The 12,338-nt window shown below is 43.0% G+C and overlaps 1 protein-coding gene across 1 annotated transcript; it reads right to left on the minus strand.

Moving 5' to 3' along the window:
* Positions 1-203: 203 nt before the first annotated feature.
* On the minus strand, positions 204-11,649 carry stmn2b (stathmin 2b). The gene is made up of 5 exons (XM_006787859.3): positions 11,482-11,649; positions 5,458-5,553; positions 5,171-5,343; positions 3,831-4,022; positions 204-2,075 (listed from the first exon to the last, which is right to left on the minus strand). The coding sequence occupies exons 1-5, from the start codon at positions 11,498-11,500 to the stop codon at positions 2,016-2,018; spliced, it is 540 nt and encodes a 179-aa protein (XP_006787922.1). The 5' UTR covers positions 11,501-11,649; the 3' UTR covers positions 204-2,015.
* Positions 11,650-12,338: the final 689 nt, after the last annotated feature.

Raw genomic sequence — 12,338 nt, forward strand, 5'->3', positions numbered from 1 at the left:
CAGTGGAAGGCTCATACCTGTTTGCTTAGTTAAATCCAGGTGGTGATTGTTGTACAGTCCAAACAGTTAATGAAGCTGAATAATTCACCTACAGACGTGTTTATCCACGCATTGTTCTGACCTGACATTCTGTTTCAGTTACATAAAGAAAATAGTCCACCGGAAACACAAGCATGCAGGAAAGAAGTCACTCTGAGAGCCGGTTTCGTTCACTGAACCCCAAATCTTTATTAACCACTGCTTGCTCACAAAGATATATGTGGAGAGGGGGAAACACACAAATGGATAGAGGAGACAAAGAGAGAGAGTGAGAGAGGCAGGTAGGAGAGTCGCTGTCTGTGCTGAACTTCTGACTGTAATGGTGTTTATTTATATTTAACCGGATCAATATCACATGGCACAAGGGTTGGTTTATCTACCCGCCGTTTCTGAAATACACACACACTCACACACACACACACACACTCACACACATCTATGGGTCAACTGTGCGTGCGTGACCAACAGGGTTCAACCTCAGGCTTCAACACCCCTGGTTACAAACCATTCGGATACTTTATCACACTCATATACACCTTTACAGATGGAAATACTGTGTTCATGAATCGCTGCTGCAGTGATACCTGTCTTTATGGCTTAGAAGTCTTTCTTGTGCTCACCTTACAGTGGCATTTAAAGTGTCTTGGAGTGAAGTGCGATGGTTCCCAGTAGGTGATGGCGATGTCGCGGACTACTCTAGCCTTCGTGAAATGGAGAAAGCTGGGATTTATTTTGTTTTTTTCTCCAACTTAAGCTTCACAGTAGCAGGTTTTATTATTATTATTGTTATTATTTTGTTTTTGCACTTCAGCATTCTCAGGATGCACTTTGTCCCCAGTGGTGTCGTACGTTGCAGTAACATGTGATTTAAATGTGACTGGAAGCCTGTTTTCAGAGGAATATAAGAGGCCTGCCATTTGTCAGGGATGAGCTTTCCGGTGCCAGATGGACAGAAATTAGCACGCTCTGCCTGAGCTCTGTGGTTGCCTGTGTGGAGCGCATGTGAGTGAGTGCTTTTACAGTAGATATATATATATATATGTTGTATGTGGAGAGATGAAGAGTTTGCAGACGGAAGGAAGAAGGATGAGGATGGGCTCATTAAATGCTAAAGTGGCCTCCTGTGGTACAGTCACTACCCTACCTCACAGGAGTGGATGTGCGACGACGGCTTGCGGTCCTCACATGAACGCAAAACTGTCCCCCTTTGCCCTCTGTCAGCTTTCCTGCACTTGCTCCTCACTAATTGAATACTGGCATAAACCGGATGGATCTAATTTTGCCTCGCAGATCTGCTGGGTCAGATGAGTAAGCGGCCACTTGCAGGGCCGAAGGGAACTGAGCCAGGATGCGGCCCGTGTGAGGACGCAAGCAGTCACCGCCAACCATCAGCTAGCTGGCAAACTCACAACAAACACCTAAGCCTGTAATCACACAAGAGAAATCTAAAAAAGAAAACATTCTCAGGCTGAAATGAACAAAAAAAAGTAAACATGAAAATGAACAAATTATTACATCCATATATGCAAGGAGAAGAAACTTATATATAAAAATGGCACACTGCAATCAATACTTTTGCTGCTTGTATCGTACTGTATATAACAAAAAAAGGAAGTATTTACAAAAACCACTGTCACTTGTAATTTTGATTTTTTTTTTCTTTTCCCCTCATTTGAAACAGAGCGAAAACATTCTTTTTTTTTGGGAAGAGTGGAGAGGATACATTGATCTTTCTTTTGTTTTTAATCATTTTTGCATTTTTCCCACCCCCAACTCCGTTCGAAGCTCCCGCTGTGTCGGGGTGGCACCTCAGGCTGTGGTGGTTTGTACTAGTGTAGGGGGGAGTATGGCGGTGGGGGTGGAGAGGTGGGGAAATGTGGGATACGGGTGGGGAAAGGAGTGGGGTGGGGCGTTCCTCAGGGCTGGGGAAGGAGGTGGAGGGTGTGGAGGTGGGACATGGAACCAGTTGGGGTTTCTCACGCTGTCAGTGCTTCTCTCAATTCCTTGTTCCTGCGCACCTCCTGTGCATGCTTCTCCTAGAAAAAACATAAACACACACATTGAGGATGTCACGTTTTTCTCTGCTGCCAGCCGTTTCCTGACATTTTTTCCCTTGTTCACAGCAACAGTTTCCCTATGCTGACCCCTGGACTTAATTTCCCCTCTTGCTATATTTACCAGCCGTGACAGCACGGCTTGTATTGTTTTCCTCTTTCGAGTCCATGTATGTGTGTGCAAATGTGTGTTTGTGCAGTAAAATCTATTTCCAGACCTACTGCCCAAAGGCAATTTTGAGTTTAAATGTCATTCTGTCGTTTGCCAATGATAACTTGATAAATGTGCAAGACTTTTCAAAATGATGGTGGAGAACACGAGTACTGAATAAGCAACTAACTCCCAACTGGTGGTGACTGTCCTGAGCTTGCTAAACAAGCTAGCCTTAGCTAGATTGTCCAAGTATGACCTCAGTCACACAGGAAAAAAAAAAGAAAAAGAAAAAAAAAGGTATTCAGTATCAGGTTTGCTAGAGGTGTCACGAGCAAAGAGGGTGCTGCACCATAACCCCACCCATGTGACTGCTTTGACAGCTAACAGATTGCCTGTAGTCTGCATGGAAGACACTGATTGCAAACGCCTGCTAACTAATAACCGAGTGCTAATGAAACTTGAAAAAGCACGACGTTGTGTCCTACCACTCCAAACAATATGTTACAAAAAGTGGTGTTATCTTTGTTAGAGACGTGCTTTACTGCTGCTTAACAAGTATTTGGCAAGTGTTTGCAGACAAATTGGCATCTTCCATGCAACTACGGGGAACTGCAACAAACTGCTAGCGGCCAAGGCAATCAGAAAGAGGTTTTGCTGGGACGCCATGTACCTGTTTATGAAACAATTTCACACAGTAACAGCAATTAAGCTCCTGCATCGACACCCCAACTGATTGGGTAATAACCATTTTTCCTTAGCAACCACTGGTTACAGCAACTGCCAACAACCATTTCCAACCAGTCGGGAATACACATTTTTTCTTAGCAACTGGTGGTTGTCAAGCAGTTCCCAACTGGTCTCTAGGCCTGTGTGGGTGGGGTTAATGATAAGCTTCAGAAAATACAACATGGCAGAGGCTGTTGAGGCTTCAGACCAGTGGGTGATGTGACAGTAGCTACGTGTATCTTTTGTATACTGAGTAATGGGGGCTGATCGTGATCAGCTAACAAGCATTCATTAGCCTAGCTTAATAATATGGTTCCTATTTATTCTTGCCTTTATGAACATGAGAATCCAGTACTTCAGCTCTAAAATGCATTTGTCTTTACTGGTTTGTTTCATTGTCAGAGTCATAACTGTAATAAAACATTGATGGTAATTATGTCACTGTGTGTAACGGCAGAGTCACTTTCAGTTTGTTCAGCTGTTTGTTTTGGACTCTTATAGCAAAGACAAATGTTATTAAGTTTTCATAGTGCTAATCAGAAAATAGCAGATACTACTGTGACTTAGTGATAGATTTATGAATACAAGCACAACACAAGGTAGCTTTCCTTTAAGATTTCTCAGCTTTTCTGAGGTCACACCGTCAATATTTTGTCTGGGGATTTTGTAGTTGGAGCAACACAACGAGAATGACCCTTTCTTATTCACACTGACATCAGTATGTATTATACACAATATGAAGTAACAACTAAAATATTTATTTGCCTGTTTGCAAAGTCTCACAGTGACATAATTTTTTATTATTAGCCGGATAATAATAAGAATAATTTTCAGATGGGACCCTCTCCGCTCCTCACCTTCTCCTGCAGGCGCTCCATCATGGCGGCCAGGTAAGCCATCCGGTTCTCCTCGATTTGCTCCATTTTCATCTGGAGCTTCTCTTCAGCCATGCGGCTAAAGTTGCTGTTTTCCTCCATGGCCTTCATCAGCACGTCGCGCTCGTGCTCCCGCTTCTCAGCCAAGGTTTGAAGCACATGCGCCTCCTGGCACTGGAGGAGGAAGAGGAGAAGGAGAAAGAAGAGAGAAGATGTCTTCCTAAATTTGTTCCTAAATGTGATTTACTGAAATCTGACCACTCATTGATTTATGTCTCTGAGAGTGAGTCAGAGATGGTGCAACAGATGCAGATGTTTAAAACGATCTAGGAAAAGGTCTCTCCTCACCGGCTTAATCTTTCTTAAAACTATAATGAATTATTTACTATGTATGATAATTTATACACTGTGTGTTTTCCTGACAGTATTGGGTAGTCGGAGTTTAAAAAAAATCAGTGATATTGATTGGTTGATTGATTTGGTGCTGGTTTGTTGGATTTGTCAGGTGCTGGACTCACTCTATTGACATTTGTTACGGATTCAAATATTGGGAATGGATACAGGAGGAAAACCAAAATAACCACACTGGTCCGGCCGGGTCAAGTCAAACGATGATTTAATGAACACACGCGTGGGAGATGGACACCATACACAGACAGCATCAGATCTCAAAATGGTGGAGCCTTGATCAAACTCTTATAGCCTCTAGTGGCCCCCACCTAATCATCAGAGCCTAAACATTCTTTCTCACACAGCGCCTAAGCTACGACCTTGGCTCCCTGTTTATCTGCTCCTGATGAAATGGGGCAGTATGCTCTGTTCTCTTCTAATCAGACAAATGAGACGATGACTTTCTGTGAACAGTATTTCTTATAACTCAGCAGTATAATGCATCATAAAACAATATCATTCATTCACAATAAATCAACAGTCTAATGTAATGCAAATCAGTTTACCCAATGTAATAGTTATCACCTTCTTCTAGTTCAGGAGCATAATGCAAACTGAAACTACATAATAATTCACAATCTTTAATTAGGGGTCTAACATGGCATAAAATAATATCATAATCCCACACATTCGAATCAATGGGATGCAGGAATTAGCCGATGTCAGTCTCGATTTTTCATGACAGGCTTGAGGGTGCAGCAGCCAATGTGATGCACATTTATGTGAAATTAGATTTCAAGGGAAGCCAACCGATTATAACATCATAGCAGCAATATTTTGTAAGCTCGAAGATGATTTTGTGCTTTTGTTTGGCATTATTTTGTTTTCTTACACTTGATGTTTTTGTGTCTCTGTGGGGGGAAAATCCTTACCCGTCTTCGGTCCTCAGCTGCCTCCAGCTTCTTTTGGATATCCTCCAGGGAAATGTCCCTCTTTGGGGGACTGGTGATGCAGTGGGCCACTTCAGATACAGGGGAGGTCGGCTTCAGAATGACCTCAAAGGCCTGGCCTGAGGCGCGCTTGTTAATGGGCTTTATGTCCATATCTGCATGCGTGTGCAACAAAAACGAACAAAAGAAAGACAATTCTCACTTTTCTCTGCCTTTCTTTCTTCCTTCAGGTGCTTTTGGATAAAACAGGAGGCTTATATCCACCCTACCTTCATAGTCGCCCATGATATTTTTGCGGCTCTCAGGATACAGACAGGAGCAGATGAGCGAGAGAACTGAAATCTCCTTCATCTTCTCTTTGTAAGCTGCGGATACAAACGTGAAATATTACTTCTGCTTACTTTGCTATCGTGCACACTTAGGGCCGCGCCTCTAACATGCACACAGGCAAAATATTAACCCAGTAACACAGAAAAAGGATGAAACATCTGTAACCCACTTCTACTTCCACGGGAGGTCTTTGATGTAAATATTAACATTTTTGGAGGGATAATTATTCATCAAGACGTCCAAAAGGAAATCTCATCAAAGGATGTCTGCTGCAGCTGAACTGCTCAGGGTTTTGCAGACATTTTGAGGCTTTTGTTTCCACTGAGGGGAGCATGACGGATGTGTCCTTACTTGACCCAATTTCCCCAACAGTCAAGATGCTTCCATCCCCACAGGATTCTCCACACATCATTAGCTATGCATTTATTTCGGCCTATTATTTATTAACGCCGGCAGACCAACGCCCTTGTGCTCCACAGCTTTTCTGTAGGTAATCAGCGATTAGTTGCATGGTTTTCAGGTAATTTGAGAAGCCAGATAATCTTTGGGTTTTTTTATCTTCTTAGACTGTGGCTTATGGATAGAGGAGGCTAACAGCCACTGGTTTAGCTTATCAGCATAGCACAGCAGTATGGCTGTCCATCCCATGGTCCATTTACAGTCCAAAAACTTAATAACACTGAAGTGAAGCTGGCAGCAATTCATAGTTGCTGTGTTTGGCAACCTACGCCCCTGCAGGGAGGAACAAATACTCCGAAGGGCAGACAGAAAATAAAAGTATGAAAAGAACAACCTTGTGTAACCTTGTTCTTTTTTCTTTTTTTTTTTATTATTCTTGTGTTTTTGGCACCTACTCCTTTGTAATTTGTGCTTTAAGTTCAGCAGCAATCCCAGCAGAGAGCAAGGCAAAAATATCTGCAACACGCTGCAGGTTGTGAAATATTCTGCGTTTGCACATCTGTCAAGGTGCACTGCCTCATGGGGCAGATTTGCATGCCAACTGTCATTGTATGGCATAATCCATCATCCAGAGCACAAGGCCTTCAGGGCTGAAATGTGGCACATTGATTCATGATTTGCAGAAGGCCACAGTACCAACGCCAGAAATTAGATTTACTGTGAAAGAGCTTCTCTGTGGTGGGGTACAGTGTGATTAATCCAAGCTGCTTCTTTTCTCTCATTCCCTTCTCACTCTCTCTTCTCCCTGCGTCTCACTTTCTGCCCTGCAGACGGGCAGACGCCACCGTAATGTGATAAACTCTCAGATGTAGCTCTTGCTATTCTCTGATGGCCTTGTTAGCCCCTTCCCTGAGGAGGAAGAGGGAAAGAGTAAGAGCACAGCAGGAGGGAGGCTGATAAAAAAAAAGAGAATTATTGGAAGAAAGGAGAGAGAGAGAATAGGAATGAAGATGAAAGAAACAGAAAAGAGTGCAATTTCTATGAGATGAAAGGAGAGAGAGAGAGAAAAGGGGTGAGAGGGTGAGAAAACACTCGAGTGGTGAGGTGTAGCCCTGCGATGATGCCAACGCCTTTCTGACTTAAACTGAAATCACAGACGGAAGGATTATCAGCTCCCTCCACCGCCGACTGCCCTCAGGACAGCTTAATGGAAGGAGCCAAGGCAGGTGGATGCCACTTAAACTCATAATTACTGGACTGCACCATTTCTGCTGATGGGGGTGGGGGAGGGTGTCACTGGCTCATTACGGGGCTGTGTATATGTCAAAGCCCAGCAGCCATGTTCTCGTACGTACAACTCCACTTGACAGCTGAAGACTCAGACAGTTAACAATTCAGTGGAGCAGATAATTTGGGTTAATGGAGCAGATCAGCAGATATTCCTCTTTACTGGTTGCTGAGTCTGGGCGGGTCCTTTTTTTTCCTGTGGATCTACAGTTTCTGCAGTTCTGGTTGCAACTAATGATTTTTTCATAATCTGTTAATTCGATGGTGATTTTCTTGACAAATTGGTTAATCACTGAAGTCTCTGGTTAAGAGGAGCTTGTTAGGCATCTCATTTTAGCTGGAAAAAAGCAGCATATCACATAAAAAAGAAGACTTTATCTGTATTGATGGATGAGTGGATAAATTCGCCCATGATTGCAGCTCTATCCTGGTTATTAATAAAGGTGCAAACACTTTTTTTTGCTGTTCTATGACTGTTAAATTAAATTGATTCTCTTTGTTGGACAAGAACCGCTTGCTGTGAATTGAAACAGCTCTCCATGTCTGAAACCCACATTCCCCGCCCCCCTTTCATTTCCATAATCAAAAATATATGAGAGTCACTATTATGTAGAAACATTAAAGTGCTACTGTATTCCTCCTGAGAGAATTCCTTCTGTAAGCAGTGTAATAATATGGTCATTCCCAGAGGATCACAAACATTAAGATGGCTAGCAACGGCGTTCCAAACAAAGGTTTCTGGCAGAGCTTCAGGCGTGCTAAAGCGATATATGTCAGTTTAAGATGAGATGAAGTAATTTCAGACGGGGACATCAACACTTTACTGCTCCCACTCCAATCCATCAGGCTGGTTCCAACCAGTCAGAGCTGCTCCTCCCGTCCCACAACCACAGACACAGCCATCAAACTGCACTTCCTCTTCCAATCCATCAGCCGAAAGAGTGCAGATCATCAATATCCACACTACCTCCACCCCCGCAAGCATCCCTCTTCCCCAGCACCTTCTGCATCCCCAAGCCTCCGTCTCATCTGTCGCTGGTGCACTCTCCCTCTCGCTCTCTTTCTCTATTTTTTCACCCACGCTCCCAGCATCTCCTCAGAGAGAGTGCGTTGCCACAAACCGCCACACCCCTATTTGGTATTTTTCCTGGAGCCTTTCCCCCCCCCTCAGCCACACTCCTCCTCCCTTCTTCTTCATGCAGTCTTAAAAAACACCATTACAAGAATTTATGGGATAGCCACGTCGAGTAAAAAGGCACACGGGGTGGAAAAACAAACGAAATGACACTCTTAGCAGCACTAGGAGCAAATTGGCTACAAAACTTGCCCTACAAAATATGACCCTGTGCATCAAATCTCCACTGCCCTCCTGGGTGCTGTAGAGTCACAGCAGTGCGAGTTTGGCGCTCCTGTTCGGCACATACAAGCCCTTTGCAGTCAAATCGCCCATCAGCAATAAAATCACAAGGTTATTAAGAGCAAAATTAGCCATTACGGGAAATATTGGAGCAGCCGGACGATGAAGGGCAGGTAGGGAAAATTTCTAATAGCTAACAATATATGAGCCTGCAGCTAACAACCACAATCAATATCATCAGCTGAGCATCACAAGCAAAGAGGATCAAATCCCCCCAATTTTAGTATGTTTTAGCACTTTTGCTTGAAACATGACAGTCTGTGCTCAAATGCGCAAAAATATCAGTAAAAATGCTGACAACTGTTCCCTGGAAATGAAAGAAAGAGGTATGAACACGTGAACATACAGAAACTGTGTCTATGTTATACAATCAGTATACAAAGTGGGGAAAAATGGAATGTATTGTCATTTGAAACCTGATCATAGGCATCTCGCCAAGCTGACAGTGTGATGGATATCTACAAATCACATGTAGATAGATGCTGCTCCCCTAGGTGATGATGACAGGCTGTACGGCTGTGACGTAGTTATTTAGCGTGCTATAATATCTGTAATATAAACCCAAACAAACTACATACACCAAATACTATCATTAATCAACAAACTGCTTAAATCAAGGTGGTGGATATGCTGATACTGTGCCAGGAAATATGAAAAGAGAAAATTCGGTTTCTAATATATGTTTAAAATAATGAGGTTGTGTCTATAAGATACTCTTGAGTCTGTAGAGAACAACCAGACTTGCCAAGGATGTTAAAATGTCTGAACTGTCTTTAACCCGCATGTAAATTTTTATGACCACATCATGGATCACCACTGGACTGATGTCACCTCTTCCTCTCGGCCTATCTTAAAAAGCAACAGTCATCTGAACCAGTAATGGGAGTGTGCTGCATAGATCGATGGAGCCGAGTGATTAATCAGGATGAACTGGAAAGGGCAGAGCGAGCGCATCCTCCTCCAAGGCCAGTGCCCTATTTCGCAATTTTAAAGAAAGTGACTCGGCTCTGCATCAAAATTTAATGGCTTCTCCTTTTAGCTGTGCTCCGCCTCCCCGTCAGGTTTTTGCAGAGCAGTTTTTAGCGTGATCTTGCAGGCAGGCAGACATGGAGACAGACAAACAAACCTGAGAGACATGTTAAGATGAGATTTGGGATGTGCCGTTATCCGAGCTGCTTTTGTTGTGTGCATAGATTTTATGGAGCTAGTTGAATAACCACACCTAATTGGATATGACAAGTGGACCTGATAGGGATCAGGAAGAGTGCTTAGAAGCCTTAAAGCACACAGGAGTGGTCCTGATCTATATTAAACTATCAAGAATTTAAGGTAACCAACAAAATCGCATGTTTCTGGTGGCATTTATCATCCCTTTCTGTCCTTACATATAGTTGTATAATTTTCAACGTGAAACAGCAGTTTGGTTCTGAAACATTAAGACTATTCTTGCGCTTCTGCACAACCTACATGAACTCAGCGACCCAATGAATGCTGACTGGCATGATGGCGGAGTGTCTGCTCCATGCCCATCCCTTCCTGTCTGCCTGTCCACAGCTCAAATCACGGAGGAAAAAAGAGAAGGCGTAGGAGGACAAGGAGGAAGAGGAGAAGGGAGAGGAGGAGGGGGGAATAAATGTAACAGCCAGGGTTTAGTTGCTGGTTCCACTGAGTGCAGACACAAGGACCCTTACCGCTGTCCCTCAGCGTGCCCCTGCATCCATCAGCATGTCAACCATGCAGAAAACAAACACACCATCCCCTAGACTGACCACACACACACTGCTCTTTTTCTCCTCAAACACACGCATACACGTTAGTGGTGGGCAGGGCTTCTTTTTTAGCAACCCTGCAGCTCCCATGCAGTGTTTATGGTCTGAAGAGGAGATGGGTTAAAATGCCCAAATGATGTTGAGATGCATTTACTGACACAAGGCCTTCCACCTGCCACAGCATGCATCCCATTTTATCCCCCCCAATATTTATGGCAAATGCCGTCATGTTTGCCTTTAAGCATCATTTGCAGCCCGATCATAAAACTCTTATCAAATATAAAAGGCCACAGTTACTGTCAATAACCTTGCCAACACGAATGGTGTCTGATATTTCCGTCCCTTGTTGTAAATTCTTCCCTGGAATGCAAAGCAGTTCCTTTTCTTTCTTTCTTTTTTTTCCTTCCCCCTCTCTATCTCTCTTTGATTCACGTCTTTGGCGGTAACCACAAAATTGGTTCAGCGGGCTTTAGACAGCGCAGCTACATAGGATGGCCCAGTTTTAATAATGAGATTTGTCACGGGGAAATATTTCACACCCTTGGAGAGCGGCTGGGTTGCTTTGAAGGGACCGTAGATGTTGGGTGGGGTCGCTGGCGCTGCATTATGCTGCACGGCTCTGAGTCAGGCAACAAGAGGCAGGTGCGGCAGGCAGGCATCGACAAGATGATGCTGTGCAGGCTGGGAAAACAGCCAGGCTTTTCCATTTATGGAGTATTTATGTATATGTTTTTTTTTTTTTTCTTTCAGCTGAATAAATAAATATGCGTCATTCACACGGCCAACTGAACCTCAAACTCCCCTCACTGATTGACACCGAACTGGATTTACAATTAGACAAAATCGATTAGACTTTTAAAGACCAAAATAATATTTAATAATAATAATGTATCTTCAAAATGCTGCATCAGATTTACAACTTCATCACATATTTAGCAGTGACTTGCGGAGGAGTCTGGCCGCTCCCTCCCATCAACCCTCAGCATCCTTTTGTGCCATGGGTGTCGCCACTGCCTCTCATCCTCCTCAAACTGCGAATCCGCTGTAATGTCACTAAAACACACACACACGTAATAAAGTGCAAAACTCACCGATCGCGGTCTTAGCCATTTCTGTACGGTAGTGCCTGGGCGGGTTGACCGGAGGAGTGTGCGTCAGTTGCTGGATGCTATCTCGGGGTGAAGGGACTGCTGGTAAGGCACTGAGTCAGCAGAGACGGGGGCTGCCGGTGCGCCTGGTGGTCTGTGACGAGCTGCGTCAAGCAGCTGGCCAATAACGAGGGCATGAGCGGAAGTGCGCACCCCTCCAGAATAAAAGTAGCCATAACTCATTTTACTGAGGGACCAAAGAGTGGAAGCAAAAATAAATAATTCCAAAATATTTAAAAAATAAAAATATAGTATACCAATAAACAAACAAACAAATAAATAAAATTTGCACAGCAGCACTTATAAAAGCCTCAAAATGTTTTAGTCTAACAAAGAATTTTTTTCTTGCTTCAAATTAAAACAGACAACTCAGAATTAATATCGGAATAAAATGCAATAAGAAATGCACTGAAAATAAATGCTGGTGTCATGGCTCCAACTTATAAACCCGATGGCTTAAATAACTGGAATATGTACTTCTTTTTCTTCTTTTTTTTTTAAAGTACTATAAAATCTATAAACAAATTACATTAATTTTAAAACTGAAAACTGGTTTTCTCATTGCCAGCTAACATTTTATATAGCCAGAGAATAATCATAAACTCTTAACAGGTGCATGTGAAGTATATGTAATATGCTAAGAGGAGAGAATATTTGTTTTTGTTTTTTTATTTATTTATTTGTTTGTTTTTTAATTTAAACTGTGAGGCTCCCCAACAATTCGTGTAAACGTCAAACATTATGGAAAAGCTAAATATATTCTAAATACGTGTGTTTTATTTTGAAATCAATTGCAGGGA

Source organism: Neolamprologus brichardi, chromosome 22 (assembly GCF_056152115.1).
Source record: "Neolamprologus brichardi isolate AB-2024 chromosome 22, ASM5615211v1, whole genome shotgun sequence".
NCBI lineage: Eukaryota > Metazoa > Chordata > Actinopteri > Cichliformes > Cichlidae > Neolamprologus > Neolamprologus brichardi.

Excerpts from the sequence above, each read along its gene's own strand:
- stmn2b (XM_006787859.3), bottom strand. Across the intron at positions 5,344-5,457 it reads TATCATGGGCGACTATGAAG|ATATGGACATAAAGCCCATT; the intron begins GTAGGGTGGATA and ends ACACGCATGCAG. Across the intron at positions 2,076-3,830 it reads TGGAGCGCCTGCAGGAGAAG|GAGAAGCATGCACAGGAGGT; the intron begins GTGAGGAGCGGA and ends TGTTTTTTCTAG.